We start from the raw sequence: 21,272 nt of genomic DNA, 5'->3' as shown, positions 1-21,272 counted from the left end.
CTGAAAAATATCCCTTCTTCCCCTCTCTAGAAAACCTGCAGTTTCCTATGAACTGTTTTGCACATGTAAGTGCAGTATCAGCTAGACTGAGCCTTCTGGGTCTGATAGTTGAAGAGTGCCAGCAAATTATATACTCAGTTGTATACAAGAGGACATACTAACTAATCAGGTACTTTACATTTAAAGACATATGGAGATGTGCCTTTAGCAAAAGAGGTGAAATGTGCACTGTGATCTTTCAAGCACGTTATAGTAAGTGAACTTCTTTAAGGCATCATGAGTTTTATCCTCAAAAAGTCAGTATTTCAGAGACTATGAGTCCCTTTGAAAGCATGCTTCAGCTTTTAAAAGTTAATTAAAACTCAGAATTCAAGCTGGTTTGCATTTTCTGATTTTCCTTAAAGAACTTGTTTTTCCCTCCTCACAATATTACTTTATACCAGCTTTGTTTTAACAAAACTCAAATTGTTTTCTTTTGAAGTTACCATGGCACAATCTACACATTTCAAGAAATCTTAAACTGGTTGGACAAAATTGAAGGAAGCATACTTCTGTGTTTTATTCTTTTAAAGAAAAACAAAAGTGCTCCAAGTAATACTATATGATTAAGTAGTGTAAAAAAAGCATGTTTGAAGTAAGCTGTCACAAAACTCCCTGGTAAAGAGGTTTTCTTTAATAGAAGAGAGTCCTGCATGCCTGGTAATTTTTTGGCATTATGTTAATAAAAACCTATATCACCAATACTGGAGAAAATTGGAGTTTCTTGAATGCTAGTAAATTCCCTTCCTTCACAATTTTTCAAAGTATACTAGCATACCAAAAGAGTAATAGAAAACATTAAAGGGGTGGTTTTTTAAACAACCAGACCATTATGAATTCAAAAAATGCTTCCAGTAATTATTACAAATTTTAAGTTTCTGAATTCTTTAAAGAACTACAAATCAGCCATCACAATACATGTAAGACAAGCTCCTAACAGAACGGGATATCAGCATAAACATGTCACAGTAAGACAGAAATTGGTAACTTCTCAGCTGAATCATTATTGACTTTTTGTGAAGTTTGAACGTTGCACAAAAGACTTGAGATGAAAAGCATTGTAAAAGAGAAACAAAACCCTGGACTCAAAATTTAACCTGACCTACCATCCTTAGTCCCTACTTCCGTTAGTTTTGGCTGACAGTATTAGCCAGAAATTGAGCCTAACGAGGGATTCCTGGTCATTTGAGGTAAGGCTTCATAGAAAAATGTTTCCTAACCTGCTCAGTTGTGCTCAGAAGACTATCGCTATGCCTACTTTCTTTCACTTCAAATGGCAGTTCAATTTCTCTTCAAACAACAAAGTTTGGATCAACCACTACTAAATGATCCCAAAGGATAATTCTTGATTCCAGGCACTGCCAGAAGCAGAGCGACTTGTGCTGCTAGCTTTTCAACAGGAGAAAAATGTAACTGGCCATGCTGTTCCCAGGATATTAATACTAAGCTTCACAGTGGTTCTTAAAAATGCACATATGAAAATGATGGACTTTACAATCATATGAACACAGCACACGTATGAAGATACAGTAGATACTGTTTTACATGTAATGTAATAGTGATGTATCCGCACTAGAAGAAACACACAGAAGGGCTGTAGAGTCGTGAAAGCAAGCTACTGTATATTTTCTTAGATTTTTTATTGATTTTTCTCAATAGTAAAATACAATGTTAATAAATACATTGATACAAGTATAGAGAACAACAAAATAAATAATCAAATTCCAATAATACACTTCTTGGTCAATAGTATAACATTAAAGGCAACATTTCTTTTAAGTAAGGACACAGCGAACCATCAGGTAAGCATTCAAGATCAAGTAATACAGGTAAACAATTTTTTTCCTTATACAGGAAAATGAAGGCAAGTATCCAAATATAAATACAAACATCAAGTCTGCAGTACAATCCATACTCAGTAGTTCTGGCAATGTACCGTACATTCTCTGGTAATTAATTCCCTGTGGTTTGTAAACCATTAAGATAAAATAATACTTTAAAAATTTTAAAAAAATAATTCCAAACCAAAAAATAAGCTATTTCTCCTCTAACGTGAAAGCAAAGGAATTTGGTTGGCATAAAACTTCCTGTATCCTTCAGCCAGCCCAAGGAGGAGCCTGCAGGTCCAGCTTTCCATGGCAAAGCTGAGCCACATTCATTAGTAAAAGGTCAGTGAGAGCAAAAGGGCAATTCCTATCAAATTAATTACACCAAGCCAATTGTGCCTTTAGGAAACAGATGCTGGGGTCAAGGGAGACATTTCATCTCCCATAAATATTTTAAGACAGTCAAAGAAATCTTTGCCACAGCTGGTCAGTCAAGTAGGATCAGAGGCTGTGTGTAACAGGAACTCCTCCTCTGCCTGGTGTAAGGAGGAGGGATTTTGCCTCAACACCTGCCAGTCTCTCTGACATTTAGTACAGGTCCTGTGCAGTACATTATAAACTACCAGCAATGCTTAATACAATCTCTTTATATTGTTCTCCTTTTCATTCTCCATTAAACAATAGAAAATACAAATAAAATCAGAACAAAAGCCACGCATTTTGAGTAACGCAAGTCAAGCAAAAAGCATCCTACCTACAACAGAACAACTGATAAAATAACCTGCTCATCTACTGCATAAGCATCATTGTAGAGCAGTAGAACATGTAGATGTCCCGCTGCTAAACAATTTGGTTTTTGGTCTTTCAAAAAAAATTAAAAAAATAGAAAAACCTCTCCTTACTTATGAGCTAAGAGGAGAGAAAGATGTTTCATTTCAAGTCAATAGAGGAAACAGTGAGAAAGTACACTTAAATGTCTTTTTTTTTTTTTTTGTGCTAAGCTCACAAGAAGCCACTTGCTCAAGCTCTCTTGATAGCCAGTCTCAACTGTACATAAACATCTCATAAATTATAGGCAGTATTCACGATATTTTCGGTTTAGGTTAGTTGGGGTTTTTTAAGCCTTGCTCTCACTAGGCAAGCAAAGAGGAGTAACTGAGGCTTAATTTTTGCTTTTTGCAGTACTTTTTGAAGTTAGTCTACAAAGACTGCCACCAGTGTTATTGTCCAAGGTGAGGGGTGCAGAGGACAGAACTCTACCAGCTGCTGGGAATACAACACTACCAGTACAGATAAACTCAAATACACACTTTTTGATAGAGGATAATTTACATCAAGAGTTTAGAAAATGAATGCCACTCAGTAGGAAGCATCCTTGGCTCTATCAAAGTATTTTAGAGAGCAAAGGACATTTGAATTTTATGTGAATGGGCACACTGATATGAACTGGAGTCTTAGAGGAACCAGAAACCAGAGCATATTCATAACTGTATTTGGTGCAGCCTCGAAAGAGATAGCCTTAGAGACAAGAACATATTAATATTCTTTTTGATTGTTACTATTTTTTAAAAATTTTAATATCTGAATACTTTTGAATTCTTTTCCATTTGCTGAAATTTTCAGGGGGTCTGGAAAAAAAAGCAAACAACACCCTGTGATATAGTATAAAACTAATATTTCAAAATAAAGTTCACGCTAAACCAGACAACTCCATAAAAACATGTTCACTGTTGGATGTAATTTTTCCCCCAAGAAAGACACTGTTAAATGCCCAATTAAATAACACAACCATGCAACTGAAGATGGAGGTCAACCATGCAGCTAACAGCAATGACTGCAAATGTACCTGATTATCATGAAGATTTTCTGCTCCCTGACGAGGGGACGACTCCTCACACACAGCAAGACTCCGGACAAGTTTTCCTTTAGCTCCTGACTGAATAAGAGACAGAGAAAACAAAACAGAAAGCACTACTACTGACCCCAAGTCACATAATCTGCCCAAATATCTACCCAAATATCCCAAATAACAACTAACCACCCCGTAATGTATCTGCCTTCAATGTGGATAGAAGAGGATTCTAAGCAGCGACCCATTTGCCACGGGGAAGGTGAAAGGTTTCTTTTTTTCCTTTTAATCATTTCTGCTACAGTTCACTCACTTCCACCAAAAATTGTAACTGCAAAGAACGGATAATCCAATACTGAAGGTAATTTAACATAAACTCAAAGGTTCCTTTTGTCATATGGTTTGGGTTTTTTGGGGGTTTTTTTGGTTTTTTTTTTTTTTTTTTGAGGGTCCCTTCCTTTCTTCTAGTAGTACTATATCCAAGGAACACGGACAATAAAATGTGCAGGTGTTATGGATCTGCACTTGAAAAATTAAAAGAAGTTTTAGGGTTTCATTTGTTCCTAGCTGCTCCTTCCCATCCCTCCCCCCACCCTCTTCTTCCCTTAGGGAACTCAACCATCTCTGCTTCCTTCTGTCAAGACTAGTCCATTAAAATAAAATTCTAAGAGAAACATTAATTACTAAAGCAAAAGGAATGTAACTTTTCCTTCTCCAGTGGTGCACAGAAGCACACATGCTGTCTAACACAGGCACACAGCAAGCCCAGCAGCATAAAAGTATGATGGATAAAGGGCAGTCTGACACATTATATTTAGAGGCAGTTGTCTGCCTTTGTGCAACGAGAATATGGGGTAAGGGGTAGGAAAAAACCCACAACATAAACAGAAAACCAATCACCACACAAGAAAGGCTACCATTTCAATTGCAGGCAGACATTTAATTGAAATTCTTCATCCTGCTGTGGCATGCAATTCCACACAGAGATAGACCCTTACCTTGGATCTCTTTTTCTGCTGATTTGCACCTCGTTTCTGGGTATAGCAAAAAAAGAGAAGCAGTTATCACTTCAGTGGAAAATTGGCATGACAAGAGCATTACCAACATATAGACTCAATCACTTCTAAATGACATTTTAAATCAGTTTCTGACTGCAAAAGCAACTTCCTCAAACCCTGTTTGGAAAGCAGGGAAAATCAAGAATCATCTCTGCTTATAATTATTCATTTTATGAACAGGTATAAACAAGAGAAAATACACTGCACAGTGTTCTGCAATTTTGGATATAACAACAAGGTAAGAAGAGGTATACTTAAGTAAATACTCCCCCTCTCCAAATTCCTCTTAAATTGTAGAGTCCCCCTTTATATTTGATTGAGCAAAAAGGATTAAAGCCCCCTCATCTGATAAAGGCTTCTTATCAAATTACCTTCTTAGGTTTTGCATAACAACTTTGTGTTGGCAGTAACACCTACAAACCAAACCACATATTAAGTAGTTATTCATTAGTATTACCTGTAAATTCATGAGATTAAGGTAGTTTTCTAAATCCTAACGAGGTAAAACAGTCAAATATTTCACGAAGTTTTAACACAGATGTCTAGAAATAAACTTCTCAGAAAAAGTAATAACAGGGACAGCAGCCTAAAGAGCTTGAAAAGTATAACAAATAACAGCATTTTATAGCAAAAAAAAAAGAACCCAAAATAAAAACAAATAAATAAATAATTTCAAAAGGAAAAACAGAAACGGTCTCAAAATCATAAGAGAAAAAATAAGGGAAGTGTAGGCAATGAAAGAAATCGCAGAAATGGAAAAGCAATGGTATCACATTGATATTTTAACATGCCCATTCACTATTCCTGTCTTACCTGCAGCTCTGTCTTGGAATCGCTGAGCTTCTCCTCCTTCTCCTCTACTTCTGAGCTTTCAGATTTATTAAGAATACAGTTGTCCGGATTGGCTTCGGAGATGGCAGTCTCCTGCTCTTTTGCAGCTTCCTCTGCTGTCTCCTGGTTCAATTTACCTTGCTCAGACATTCTTCCAGACAGAAATTAAAATAACAAGATTTGGTGACCTGAAAGGTCATGTTATCACGACACAAACACACACACACAAAAAAAAAAACCACAGGGGGTGAATTTTTTTTTTTATTTCCCAGTTGCATTTCCTTTATAAAAAAAACTAAACTGTGCAGCTCAGGAGTGCAAAACTATGTACGTCCCAGCTGAAGAGACGCACTAAATCCATAATATTGGGTAACAGCAGAATTGTGCCAGGTTAAGCAAGCAGATCTCCAATTAAACAGTCTTTGTGCAGAGCAGATAAGGTAAGGTGCTGTGACTACCCAGCCCAGCCCCAGGACTGCCAAGGTGCACGCAGGGAGAGTGAGGCACTCTGCTACAGAGCTCAGTGGCATTAAGCAGGAAGGACCCATTCAGACTTCTAGGTGTATGGCACCTCAGTGCTCCCCTCCCCTAATCTTTTTTCCATTTTTTTTCTTTAATAAAAGATAATAGCCAAACAAATACAAATAAAAACTAAGCGTGAGCAACAACACTTTTTAGCACTCAAACATGAGTTTCATGCATAGCAGAAGCCATGGTGCTCATTACCACTTTAAATATATATATATATATATATATAAATTAAGACCTAATCATTCAAGATAAATATGAAATCTAAATTTGACTATAAAGTTCCCAGGGTCAACATTTTCAGGGATCAAACCAACAGCTCCATTATTAAAACCCTAATCCTCTTCCCAAACTCCATATCATTCTCCAGTACTATGAAAATCCTACAGGAAGCTCTTGGCAGGTACTTCTAATGACGATATCTTAACCGAACTGCATTTACTCTCAGCTCACAACAGGTTGTTGTACAGAAGCTTTAAAGGCTTTTCAAAGTTAAAGCCTATTATTATTTTCTCTCTCTTTTTCTCTCTCTCTCTCCCCCCCCCACCTCTCTCTTGAAGCCTCTCCCACTGATCAATTGTCAAATCAGACTCATGAATAATTTAACTTTTCTTTCTCCGTCCATTTGGCTTAAGAAGCATCTTCAGGAAAAACAACTGTGGATGAAAAACGGAGTTATTTCAGAAAGGGTCTTTTGCAAAACCTTGCCATTTCTCAACAATGAAACAGCGGCTATTAAGCAAAATCACACTTTGCCATGGTTTTTTTTACAGTTTGAAATTAAACATTCAACAGATCTGGTATCACTTACCTCTACTTTTTTTTAAGCTATGTTTTAAATGAAAAAAAACTAAGACATACTTTTTCCAGTTTTTGCTTTTGTTTTCACACTATAAGCAAATGAAACTTCCTATATAATCTCCCTGTTAAAGAAGGACTGTGGATTCACAAGAAATGAAGCCACATGGTTCACAAACAAACTGACTGGAATCTGAAACTCACAAATTAGCTCACAGTACAACAAGTCAAGCTTCAAGGTATTCACCTTCCTTCCACCACTCTCCCCAAGAGGGTTGATGATACTGGCTATTCTACAGTTACAATTGAAACTTGAACCACTTAATGAAAATTCAGAACACGATGTGTGGCAAGACCTTTAACTGGGCTGTTAAATAATCCTTAATTTGTTAAGATTTTCATCAAGAAATGCACACACTCTTCATGAACTTGCAGCTCATTGACATGCTTACACAGTGTTCAGAAAAACAATTAGTCACATGAGCTGCACGAAAGAAGCCATTTACCTGAAAAACTGCTATAATTCCCACTGTCTTTCTCGTGTCTTCTGTTGCTCTTTGCTGGTTAAGTCCACACAAATTATCAACGACAACGTGAGTCCCATGTCCCCATTAACAGTTCAGAGGGCCAATCTCCATTCTGGTCCTTCAGAGAGCTTGATGCACCATAGTCAACCTGGAAAAGACGAAAAGTAAATAACAACATCGGTAATGATCATGGCACAAGGTAAGGATGTAATAGATAGGACCAGCTTTCTAACACTAATGACCAGCTTCAAGCAAATCACTTTCACAGCTTGATCCAGCTCCACCTGTCTCAAAACTGCCTGCTTCTTCTCTAATGAAGGCTAGAGCCGGCTGTTCAAGTCATAACAGCTCCTACGCAAGGAGCTAAAATTAACAATTGCATTATGCGCTGAAGATTACTCATTTCAATTTTAACCTTTTTTAGTGAATTCCAGCACTTTTCATTAAAAAAAAGGCATATATACATATTTATATATAAGCTCATCTGTTTGCTTCAACAGAAATCAATAAGAGTATGAGGAAAAATGATTTTCCTACTCTTTAACTATGGTTTCTGCTCCAATTAAAATTTCAGTAGTCAAACACTATTGGAAAAGAAGTTAGGTGGGTACTTTTAGAGAGTGACCTGCTTTACTAGGGTAGTGAATAGAGATGTTCATTTAATAAGCCAAATAAAAGCTGAAATGATCCAGAATGGGAGGAGGAGGAGAAGGAAAAAATCCTATTCTTTGAACAACAGCCACCAGACAAACTTTCATTTGAGGTACTGTGAGAGAAGGGAAAAGCAGACCTCCAGGTTACGGCTTGGAAAAATAAACCTAAAGATAGTTGCCTCAGCAATGCAATTTATGCTGTTCATCAAGACTGTGTTTGCCAGCTGAATAGCTGATTTAACAGAAAACGAGCATTTTAGGATGAGTCGGACTGATTTACAAGCCATGGCCACGTGCTGAACCGTCTTGATACAACAGGCACCTCTTCTCAAGGCTTGCATGTGAGTCACAGTTGAAGCAATCAGTGCAGGCACACAAAAACAGCAAATATGAAGCACGAATCATTCTATTCGGGGGGAGGGGAGATGAGGAGAAAAATAGACAACAATAAAATCAAAAAACCTGAAAATCATCTCACGTTGTTAGACTCCCTCTTTCTGCGGTATGTGTTACACTGTGCACGACTGCAATTGCTGTACAGCATGTGCACTGGAACTCACCGTGTGAAAAAAGCTGGATTTGACGTGCCAGAAATGGAATTTAGCTTTTCAAAAAAAAATCAAGTCCTGCTCTCTCTGGGAGCTCCGGTGCACAGTGGAGACCAGCAGGCAGTACTGTAAATTACCACTGCCATCCTGCAAATTTATATACATAACAATATTTCTTTTTCTAAAACCACTTAATAATTTGTACAGAGTCACAAAAAATAAGTCTTCCCACTAGCTTTTTGGTATTTCTTGCAGGACTTTTTTTGAAATTTTCGCTTATTACAAACATAAGATCACAATGGGAATGGAGGAACAACATGGAAAACTATGCCCAAGCACTCAAGCACATGCAAAAGTATTTCATGGAGACAGTGCTCAGAAAGCAAAGAGTGAATAAACCACTGACTGAATATCCTTTCCTCATAACCATTTTCCATCACACTACCAAAAGAGAAAGGGGTGAAAAAAGAAAAATCAACCAAAGCCAATCACAAAACAAAAATCCTAAGGAAGTAGGGTGCATTAAAGTTTCGCCTGGAAAACAGCCAGCCAGGGAATAGACCATTGCAATCAAAACCCTCCAAAACAAACAGAGAGACAGATATCTGTACCAAAATCAGGACACACACACAAAAAATAAAAATTCAGTGTGACCGTGTGTCGTGAATTAACTATTCATAAAACAAACAAACAGAGCAAAAACAAACAACAAACCAACCCAACCAAAGGTATCATATACAGCAAGCAAAGAGATCTGCCAAGACTTGGTCTTGTGCCACAGATGCTCAACATCATTTTATCATGCTTTACCAAATACATATTTCTTCATAAAATGAGTTCTCCATATTGTTACATTTAAGGTCTCTGAAGCCAACATCATTTTTCATTGTCAATGTACAAGAAGACAATAGAATCCTAAATTAAAACAACAAAACCTATCCATAGATTTTCCCAAGAATGCATAAGCAAGTGGAAAATAATCTTATAACGTGCAGCTACAACCCTCAAACCTGCAATGACAGTCTCTTAGGATGATTTTTTAAAGAAATCCCTCCTTATTATCTTCTGGGAAATAAAAAGAAGAGAAGAAGTGAGAAATATAGCAGTCAAATCGAGCTCTCCACCTTCCCTTAATATAGATTTCCTCCTCCTACATTAGGCAATTTACAAGTGATGACTAATCATTTACATACTACAATACGTACTTCTGGTTGTTTGGGTGGGTTTTTAAAGGGACTCAGGTTTCTATAAAATATTTCTGGGCGAGTATAAATAGCAAAAAGGAATCAGTCAGAAAACAGCCTTTAAAAATGAGACATTTATGTTTCCAGAATATCTGGTTATTCGGTGATGAATGCACTTTTTACTATTGTCAGTGCTGCAGTGACAGCACTGCTATGGAAAAACACACTGGATTATTCTTTTCCTTGCGCATCAACAGAAACGTCAGTGATGATTTGACTGACAAAACCTTCAGTACCGAAGTGACGCAAAAGGCTGAACAAATGCACTTCTGTTTTTGATCCTCAGGTAGAAACCACAACGCTTGTTGCTAGGCAAAAACTACTTTCTTGATTTGCAAGTGAACAAAATTTCATAGGGGTGGTGGGATCATAGAAGACATCTACAGAGCTTGAAGCAAAATTTCAGCCTCTAATTCCTTAAGCAACCTGAGTATTGCCCATGGCAATGCAACAGAAAATACAGGAGCCCATCAAGTCATCTGTAGGTCTACTTTAATGGAAATATAAGCACCAGTTGCTCAGCATACACTGTGGGATGGAAATGCTGATTTTTTTCTTAAATTGATTTCTTTTCAACAGGATTTTCATTTTAGAAGCTGAAAGTACTACTGAGCTTGAGCAAATACAGTCAGAGCTCAAAGAGAAAGGGATGGAAGAAGGCGTGTATGGTCACATACATTCATACAACACATACCACGCAGATTCCAAGAAAAGTCTGTGGGAAGGAATACATTTCATTTAATGCAAGAGTTTAAAGACTATACTCAGAAAAAAGCTGTCAAAAAAGCAAAGAACAGAAAAACAAGCAAAGACATTAGAGAGCCCTACGCAATGAGCATCTGAGAGCTGACCATCAACTGAAATTAAAGAGAGACATCTGATAAAACCATTAGAGCCCACCATAGGTGAGCAAGCCTTTTCTGTATTATATAATAAATGTTTTGATGTTCTCATAGGTATCACATGCTGAAGCAGGCATTTCAAGATCATTATGCTCCCAGGATCAACACATCCTCTCTCAGGGAGGAGATGAGCAAGCTTTAAGGCCAAAGAGCATAATCTTCACTGAGAGCAGGTAGCAGCAGGTAGGACTGAGCCCTGACAGAATGAAATCCAAGGGTCTTTCTTCAAACAAATCTACTAGCATAGAGGTAAAAGCCATTTCAACCTGAATGGATCCTGTTACTGAAAACTGGCTGATGCTGGCCATATCCACACACCAGGATCCTTCACATCCCATAGTGATTCTCCACTTTCATGAATGGTTTGCAGGTAAGACCCCATGAGCTGGAAGCAGAGCTGTCAGTCATGATTTCCACTATGCGATATATACCTCATTCATACCAGATAGGTTTGACTCATTATTGCTAACTCACTCATCAGACTCCTGGAAACCACTGGACACAGACTATGGTATTTATCGTAAGATTATGAGGAGGCACAACTTTCAATGTTGACAAACTCTCAAGGCCTAAAGCATAAACTTCCAGTTATTTGACATTTACTTAAATATTCTAGTTTCTACCATCAAGCAAATCTAAGAGAATTTTGTCTTCATGTTGTCTCCTCTTCATCATCACTAAAAAAACAGATAGAGTGATTGCCTATATTTTCTGCTCCTACGCGCCACAGACATTTTCAAGTAAAAAGTCATTTAGACTCATCCAATAATGGCACTTTAGCAGAGACTGTCAGCAGACAATATTTTTTTTTCCACAGTTACAGAAACATGAGCATCAGCGTACAAGCAACAGCACAATGGCCACTGACCAACCTCAAGGAGACCAGCAATCTATCATCAGTGCCAATGGTGGTCAAATTTGATGAAAACAGGGCAGATTGAAATATACTGGACTAGATTTGAGACCTTATGCAACAACCAGTTGTCTTTTAAAAGGCAACTAGATGATATGGAGCAGCATCCCAGCTGAAGCATCTATTTTGGAATAGAACTGGCTCTCCTCCCAGTCTGCACGTGAAACCCGGTATTTAAAAATGACAGCAAGAATGAGAAGAGTTTAACAACCAAAGAAAAAACACAGAAGCAAATCAACTTTTTGTGGTTTACACCTGATTCCTTCTTTCAAATGGATCCTCTTGTTCTTAACAGATTGCCAGCAATATTTTTCCACTTTAATCCTCTATCAGATGACCTCATGTCAATGCCATCATCTTTAGCCAAGTAATAATGATGTTCCCTCCAGCTTGTTGTTTTTCTGCAAAGCTAGAAGCTTTACCCAGGAAAATAAATATAGATGGCCTTTAGGGAGAGTCTGCTTTGCTTTAATACTTTAGAAAAGGCTTGAAAAAAATGTTCTTTTATCTGTCACAATGATCATTTGAAGTCTTCCAGGATTATCATGAAAAGATATGAGGCTTTGAATGATCTGGCTAATAAATGTCAATCACCCAAGTTTAGTAGGAACTGAGTAACACCCAAACTTTTAACAAGCTAATCAGATGTACAAATCAGTACCACTGGAATGACTTGTTTGCTTTAGCCCAGCCTTCAACACTGCCTCATGCATTTCAAACCCATACGCCAAATTGCATCTCATTCCCCGACAAAACCTGACAAATTTCCCTAAAATCAAAGTCATTAAATTAACTGGTCTCACTGTTAGGTGGTGGAAAATAGCACAGCACTTGTGACTACAAATACAGGGACAGAGAGCTTCCTAGCGCCCTTTCAATGTACACAAGTCTCCTTGAAATACACAAGAGTAATTTTCCTTAAATCCTGTAATGAAAACAATAGCCAATATCAGAAAATACACAATTCAAATGGAAAGAGGGACTGAAACTCATCTTTCCAGATAATCAGATCTATTTCTCAGCTATCAAAGATAATTATATCACAGAATCCTCTTAAGAGACTGATAGCCTTCTTTTATAATTAGAGGGGGTCTAGGGAGAATGCTTTAGAAATCTTACTGTAAGGATGCTCAATAATCTCACTGCCTTGCCAGGACATATTCTCCATTACCCCATTGTACAGATCAACTTCTTCCTACATTTTTTTTGTTGTGCCAATAGCTGTTCTTAGGATTAATTAGCTTTACTAACTCCTCAACACTTTTGTCTTCCTGTAGGAAATAATAACTACATCACCTCATTATTTGTTGTTAGGTTTAAAGAAGCCCATTCCTTTTAATTGCCAGTTAAACAGGTCTACACTGTTATCATTACTATCTACATCTAATCCATTTTTTTAACCACTGACAGTCTGCTTCAATGTTTCCTCCCATTTCACCAGGACTGCACTATGGACACAGATGTTCTTCCACCTATCAACAGGCAGTGGTAAATGCACTAGAGGAGCTCCATTTCCACAAACACTAAAGCCAGTTTAACGACATTAAATAACACAAGGACATCCCAGAAGCAATACTATTGTTTCTATATGAAACACTGATCAACAGCACAGCACAAATGAGCCTGGGTTCCCCACAGGGGGGTCTCAGCAGCACTGAGGGCAACCAGAGCTACTGCAGGGTCTGGGAGCCATCACAGACTGAACTGACGGGGCTACAGATATCCAGCATAGGCTGAGATAATTAAAACAGTTTGTGTTATTTCATGATAAACTGCTACACATAATGAAATCTGGGAGAATATATAGTTTACATTAATTTAAAGTTGACTAGAATATACACACATATATGAGTTTAATGCAGAAGTTCTTGAAACATTTTTAGTTTCTCTAATTCAAGTTATCCCTATTCTTTCTTCCTTTGATTCCTCGTCTTTGCCATTTCTATTCCCTCAGGTAACTATGGATTAAGTCTATTTTGCTTTACACACAGGAACTACAAGACAAATTTATTTCTTTACTCAGTTCCTCCTAAAGCTTAAGGACTTGACTAGAAAACCCAAGCACCACACATTTGCATTTTGAGCATATATGCCTTTGAATAATTCAGTCTAACCAGACTGCAGGTAATAAACAAGCCATCTTTCCTCATTCACTAACAAGCAAACACAAACTAGCTGAGTCCAGGGAGGAAAAAAACCCCACAACATCCCTAAACAAAAGAAAGAAAACAATTTAGTACACTACTAGCACAGTATTTTAAAATACATAACAATCAGAAATTAGATGGCCCATAACTTATGACCAATTACTTTACACTTCTCCTAACATCACCAGAAGGCATAAACAGAATGAAAAACCATCAGGAACTGTCCAAGTATCACTGAGTCTCACATATGCTTATCCTGATTTTTTTCTTTCCCAATTTTTATAATATCCCCTATATTTCATCCTGCCATTTCTTGACAAATTAGGTGCATTTTTACTAGCACTAGCTTAATTGGCAAATCCTGAAAGAAAGTAATTGCTAAGAGCAAAGCAGCATTATGCTGATGAAACGCACCTGAGCTTAACAACTAGAATTGCCTTAGCAGACAAACACTGACTGCAAAACAGCAAAGAGATTTCAAATAAGAACTGAAAGAAAAAAAATCCACATTATTTCCCTCCAAAAATCTATTTTGATTACTGGAATAAACACAGTAGCTATTCCTGTTTGTCCTAATACCATTTTCTGAAACAAAACTAGCCTGCAGCAAAAGGAAAATTCTTAATTCCAGAAAAAAAAAGTTATTAAGGTTAAAAAACAAAACCAAAAACCCCCATCATACAGTACGAGACATTTTCCCCACACACTTTGCCTCTTAGAAAAAAATGCAATTATACTCTCCATATTCAAAGACAATTTGTATCAAGCTTGTTTCAATGCAGAGTAAGTTTTCTAAGCTCATATTCCAAACAAATCTCTTCTATTAAAGCCAATAAAGGCTAGATACAGCCTTTGAGAGTTTCCAGTCCAAAATGATTTTATGCTTTTTAAAGATAAATTAATAAAATGATATATTATCTACAATGGAACGTTCCTAAAATTTCTTTGATTGTATTTATCAGAAAATATATTGGAATATAAATTATTTGTTGATGACTTCTTTTGTGTATTAGTAGAATTACGAGAGCAACATCCAGTGAGAACAGCTTACACAGACAAGTCTCATCAAGTACACTTATTTTGCTATACACTGGTCTTCTGTCTAAAATCTTATATGATGTATGGACAAGATTTTCATAGTTTTCAGTCAAGTCTGGAGATCCCCCATTTTTAACTTTGTCTCTCCTAAGGACTATATTTTCATATCAGATCCACAACCCCTTTTTCTCACTGTTTGAAGACCTTCCAGAGAAAAAGAAAATTAAGGCAGAAACATTATCTTTCTGTCCTAATACTACAGAGAAACCATAAACGCATATAACAGATATAAATATCTATATAAAAATGTATATTTTATTTATTTAATCTATATCTCTTTACATTTGAATATACACATATTTGTACTTTATGAAAATACATTAATCCTATTTTGTTGGTTACAATTTTGTCTGGTCTCAGGTAATGCAGTTAAGTTATAAATACCACACATTAGAAATAGAAGCCTTAAGCATGCTATGGATTTTATTCAACACTCTGTATTGTCATGGTTTCAAAAGAAAATTAAGAAAAATGCCAATTATAAGTTAGAAGTCAAAATGCCTAATGATTAAATGCATGTTATAAAAGCTAATGAAACCATTACATATTTCTGCACAATGCTCCAAGCACTGAAGTGCCAAATATCCTCAACTTTTGCTCACTTGTAGAAATAACAAACAAATCAAGGTTGACCTTTTGTCAATTCCCTTGCCATCTGCAGAAATAGAGATCCTCTCTCTATATTAAAACCCATCCTAAGGTGTGTACTGATATACATCACATTTCCTCCTTAGCAGCATCACTGCAATATGCTACACATTGCAATCAATTCCTGAAGAAACAAACAAAACCATTCAACTATAAAATACCAATCAGGTATTTATACTGCCACCCTAATGGCCAGAGAGAGGAAAAAATCCTCTTCAGATACAGTTACAATAGTCAAGAGAGAAAAGGCAGAAGCTCAGGTTTACAAAACAGGCAACGCCAGTTCATAGATTTGCAGCTTTGGCTTGAAAAGATCTTGCCAGAAACCCTGTGGTTTCTACATAATGTTTGCCTTTTCCAGTGGGCAATTCCAGGCTCCCTGTGATACTGTGAACAAAAGAAAAGGCAGAAAAAGTGTTTCAATGTCTAACTGTGTTTTTCAGAGAAGAAATTATGACATATTTATGAAAAAGAGCTAAGCACTTTTGTCAAAAATGTAATTGGCCACTCCACATACACCCAGCCTGAAAGCTTCATGATACACAAACTAATAAAAGAGCACTGAATACATGGAAGAAATCAAATATTCAAGCCAATGTCTCCAAGGAAATGTGCTATTAAATTTAAGCTAGGAAAAAAAAATAAAAAAATATATATTTAATTCAAAAGGCCATTCAAAAACAAATAAAAAAAAAGTAGGGTTTTGAGTACTTTAAATCTTGTTATACAGACTGAAGTCTCCACAAGTTCAAATATGATTTTAAGAAAACTTCTATAATATCAAAAATTGTGTTTACCTGCTGTGAAACAATCTGTCTTACTTGGCAGTAAAAACCACTAACTACATCAATGATCTAAAAATACTGAGACTTAAAATACAGGAGAGAGGTGTGGGACCAAAGCTCTACAGCCTGCAATACATTTGATTTCCATTGCAGAATGGCCACATCATCACATTTTTTTATGTGCTCAGTATCAGAGAGTAAACAAAAATATGATTATCAAGCACAACATCAAAATGGCAGAGGAGAATATACTGTATGAATTCTGAAGAAGAAAAATGGGGGTGGTAGGACTTTACTGACTATGCCAAATTGATAGATATTGGAGATTCTTTAAAGTAAAGGTGTATTTCCAGACTTGCATCCCAGTCTGGCCCTTAAATGAAACTGTTAAACAGGATCTTCATTTAAAAGTTTTTGGAAAAATAAAATGCTTTCATAAAAATTCAAGAAGATGCCTCTAAGATTTCAGAATTTAATGAGTACTTTGGAAATTCAATTGCCCTAAATTCTGTAACTAAAATTTCATACTGGCTGCTTATGTATATCATAGTGGTCCAGCGACTCTTTTCTTTTTCCATCTAAACATTTTAAGATATCCATCTGCGAATTAAGTATTTTTCACCTATTTAACCATATTTTGAGTCTAGGCTGACCTTTCCCTTCCAAGAACTGAAACCATTGTGTTGTGTAAAACACAAAGTCTGGTTAATTACTTCTTCACAGGTAACACTATGCTATTTGAGCCTCAGGATTTATCTTGATGCCTTCAAGATTTTCAAAGGCTGATGAAACATGAAACAACTATGAGAAAGGGCAACTCAATAACCACTTCTGTCATTGTTAAGTCCAGTTCTGAGGAACTGTGATCCTTCTTGCAAATGACCCTTCCTAACAAAAAAAGACCTTATCCTTTGCATGTTTCATTGTAACATGTCAAAGTGCAATGGCAAGAATTTATGCCTTTTTCTTCTGATATTAAAAATTAAATGCCTGAGAACTTTCCAGAAATGACAATAGAAGCAGTAGCTTAGTGTATGCTTTGCTTAATTTATGACACTCTACAACAAAACAAATCTTTTGGATCAAATACAGATTAAAATCCTGTATCTGTCACACAATTTGAAACACTGAAAAGAGGGAAAGAGAATTGCAGTTTCACACAGAAGAATAAAGCAAAGTAATTATTCCACAAACATTATTATAAGTGCTACAATATTCAAAATCACACAATTACGAAATTCGGTTTATGAGTAATAATTAAAAAAAAAAAAATCAAACACCCTCTCCCCTCCCCTAAATCCCTAGTAGATATACTCCGTTTCAAAATGTGGTTAAAACACCCAGGGAGTTGTTATATACAGGTGCAGAGTATAAGCAAGCTTACAGATATTCCAAGTTTTAGCAGATACCAGTAGAAGTACATGTAAATAACCACATACTGGCAATTCTGCTAGAAAATTACTTAATTTTCAATTATGCATGACTTTCAAACCAATCCATACGACTGAGTGAATATTTTCACTCTGTTATGGAAATGAAAAAATTCTAGCCAAAAATACCAAAACTTTTGTTACCATAAGAAACATCTTTGTGACTCAATGAGTAATCATCTGACAGTATAAAAGTTATGGCAATATCTTAAAACAAACTTAAGAGAGGACTTGAAAAACTAACTCTATAACAAAATATATTTGATACTAACTTCAGCTGCCTTAAGAGATTTCACTTATTTTCCAAAATAATTCAATTAAAATCGTTGTATCTCTGAGAAATGTTCTCTCTCTTCTCCTTAACATTCACACTTCCAGAATGTCTGCTGAGTTGCTTTATGCCAGTCAGGATTAACTGCATTGAACTTTTTCCCTTTTCCTATTGCCATGGCTTCTATGCCACACAGGTGATACTTCACAGCTCTTACAGATAAACATTGGTTTTTATACGCATGTACTACACACACATAATAATCTCACAACTTTCATTTTCTAAAAGCCCAACAGAAAAGAAAGTTAGTAAAATCATTTGAAGCCCTCAAAAAAAGAAAGTATCTAGCAGTAAGTTCAGTGCTGGAATTAGATCCATAGCTGTCATGAGTCAGAGAACTTAAGGGCACTGTACAGGTTGTCCTTTAAATAGCATAGTAACTTATCTTTAGAAAATATCCATCATTTAGAAAGGAGCAAGCACAGGTCCACCAGCAACTCCTATAAAAGCCAGGTTTGATTCAAGTTGAGAATTGTGTCAGAAAAGCCCTGATCCTTCAGAAAATCCTGCATGCATGGAGATCTGAACACACCTCAAGCCTATGATTGTTACATCTAAGGGGTACTTCTTGCATCAGAGAATTAAATGCACAAAACCCCAAGGAACAGTAATACTTCTCTCTTCTTTCTACCCCTCTTCTGAATCTTTTTCTCCTGAAAGCGCTGTTGAGTTAGACAGCCAGCTCACAGAAAACAAATGTACAATTTAGGACTTCCCTGTTAGAATATGACCATAAAAATACTTGGGTTTATTAACAGTAAACCTCATCTTGACCTATAAACAAGGAGTCCTGAAGCTGTGCCTGTCAGACCTACTGTCTCACAGTACACCTTCCAGCACCAATTCAAGATTAACAGCATTCAAGATTAACACCTGTGAAGCCATGCAAAGCTGTAGTTGCTTTTAAAGCCTAATTTGCCATTTTAACTAGAATTACCAAATAAAATCGGTTGCACCCTGTTTGATGAAGGAAATACTTTTTAATCTGTGTTTATCCAGTATCCTCCACCTTTTCACAGGAGCTGCTTGGAGCTACCATAATAGAGGAAACAAGTTCACCAGCCAATATGAGTATGCAGTAAGTATGTTTAGGGACAAAACCAAATATCTACTAAAACTGTAAAACTCCTATTAGCATTCTGCTAATCAGAATACAGACTAACAAGTAAAGAATAATAATAAATAGAATAAAGACTCTTAAACATTCATTAACCTCCAAGGACACCTGGACACCAAAATATCACAGACCCTTATGAAAATTACAGTTTCTTATCATAAGATACAACTAAACAAAATTTCTGCACTTGAATTCCAATTATAGCAAATTAACCAAAATTATTGTAAATGTAATACCGGGCTGTTGATTACAAATCATCCTGCTGCTCTATAAAAACTCCTCTTAATTTAAATGGGAGTCGTAAGAGGAGGAGGATGGTAGAAAACCTGAAGAATTACAGTAATGCTGACTCTGACAATGAAACTATCTTCTTCAACTGAGCAGAAATAATCAGACCCTTGCATCACCAGTCTCGATCAATCTTCCTGGTTCTGTACATTACATATGAAAGTCTTCATTTGTCTGACAGCTAAAACATTCAAGCATTAAGATCAAATCAAACAAGAAAAAAGAAGGATGAGACTGAAAGCAGGCTAAAAGGAGATGACTTACTGCTCAGGAGTCCCACCACTAGACAAGTGAACAGAGCAAGACTTGCTATGCTGCCATAGCAGCTTGGTGAGGTCAGCTTCAGCAATCATTGCAAGTTTACTTCTGCTCAGTTCAGGGTTTTAATAACATTCCTGGTATCTACATGGTGCAGCCTTGGCACAGAAACTGTTAATTGCATGGCAGTACAAGAACCAAAGGCTTGCTAGATTGCAAAATGGCATGATGCTACACATCCGCCAAACAGAAATGTAATTTAAGTATCCTTTTACGTGTGTCTGTAAGCCAAGAAAGTAATATTTCAATCTGTTTATCTAAAAACATTTATCAGAGATCATTTGGAATGCACTGAGATGCAACATGGTTATAATGGAGCTCACTGTTTTAGCCTTTTCATTTCGCTACATACTGTTATTCATTTCTTCTTGTATCAGTTTCCATTAAATGAAGGAGGTTGCTATGCAGTGTTCACAGGGATACCAGGATGGCATTCATGACCTGATTTTTATCACCAGTGGGCAGAGAAAAAAATTTGCATGCAAAAGGAAAAAAAATACATTAATGTTACATTTCAAGAGATTTTAAAAACACAGAAGTCAAGATTTTCAAAGTGATGGCTCCCACAGCATGCATAATGTGTTATAAAAAATATTCCGTATTGCTATATTCTATGTTTTATGCAATTTAGCCTAGTTATGATCGTTGTGGGAACCATAAGCAGCCACCCTGACAGTTTCATTCTCAACTGCAATGTTGCAGTAATGGAGTTTTGGTACTTAATTTCCTTGTTTGTTTCAAAAATGAGGGAGGAAAAGAAAGGAAAAGATACAAGGAAACAGGGCAAGAAAAAGGAGGAGGAATATTATCATTTCTATGTTGTAATTATTTAAGTCCATGGTGATTTTGGTATTTAAAAGGAGCTGAGAGCACCAAGTATTAGGAAAAGCAGTACTTACACTAATATGCTTTTAAAACCCCATGCAGACAAATCTGCTATCCCTGGTATTTATTACTCTGCTATGGAAAGTGCAATGGGCACTAACACCAACACCATTATATCCCCTTTATTGCGTCCCCAGGTCCAAATGCAGCCAGGCAAGAAAAGACCTGAGTCTCCTGGACAACTTAAAGACCTTACACTTTCCATTAACAGGCCATAGCAAGACCTCCTCTAGTCAAAAGGAAAATCTTCAGTCTACAACAATATGATACCAAAAATAATACTAAATGACAATGGACTCTGAAGACCGGTAAATTCAGTGCAAAGGTCTATGGCCTAACTTATCTTCGTAAGACATACAAAAAGGCATTATCTTGTACCTCTTATGACATTTGCTGCTCCGTGTTATTTATTCAGTTTGCATGTTTAGTGGTTAGGGTGCAGGACTCTCACCGCTGCGACCCGGGTTCGATTCCCAGCCCCCCGGGCAGATGGAGCTCGTCAGCCCTGT

The 21,272-nt window shown here is 36.6% G+C and overlaps 1 protein-coding gene across 18 annotated transcripts in view; it reads right to left on the bottom strand.

Annotated features, from left to right (window-relative positions):
* Nucleotides 1-21,272, bottom strand: part of ARPP21 (cAMP regulated phosphoprotein 21) — a 191,678-nt gene that overhangs the window by 94,118 nt on the left and 76,288 nt on the right. For 13 of the 18 annotated variants that reach the window (XM_017821650.1, XM_017821745.1, XM_017821754.1 and 10 more), the window contains exons 2-5: nt 7,436-7,604; nt 5,586-5,791; nt 4,713-4,748; nt 3,712-3,801 (exon numbers count right to left, since the gene is read on the bottom strand). In XM_017821650.1, the coding sequence (XP_017677139.1) occupies nt 3,712-3,801; nt 4,713-4,748; nt 5,586-5,753 (294 nt within the window). In that variant the 5' untranslated portion in view covers nt 5,754-5,791; nt 7,436-7,604. Of the gene's footprint in view, nt 1-3,711; nt 3,802-4,712; nt 4,749-5,585; nt 5,792-7,435; nt 7,605-7,689; nt 7,769-9,667; nt 9,693-21,272 lie in introns of those variants that run through there. The other 5 variants (XM_017821729.1, XM_017821737.1, XM_017821721.1 and 2 more) reach the window with 4 other exon arrangements.

This window comes from Lepidothrix coronata, unplaced genomic scaffold (genome assembly GCF_001604755.1).
Source record: "Lepidothrix coronata isolate B3197 unplaced genomic scaffold, Lepidothrix_coronata-1.0 Scaffold3, whole genome shotgun sequence".
Classification (NCBI taxonomy): domain Eukaryota; kingdom Metazoa; phylum Chordata; class Aves; order Passeriformes; family Pipridae; genus Lepidothrix; species Lepidothrix coronata.
Note: the sequence above shows the minus strand (reverse complement) of the source record. Positions and strands in the feature narration are given on the sequence as shown.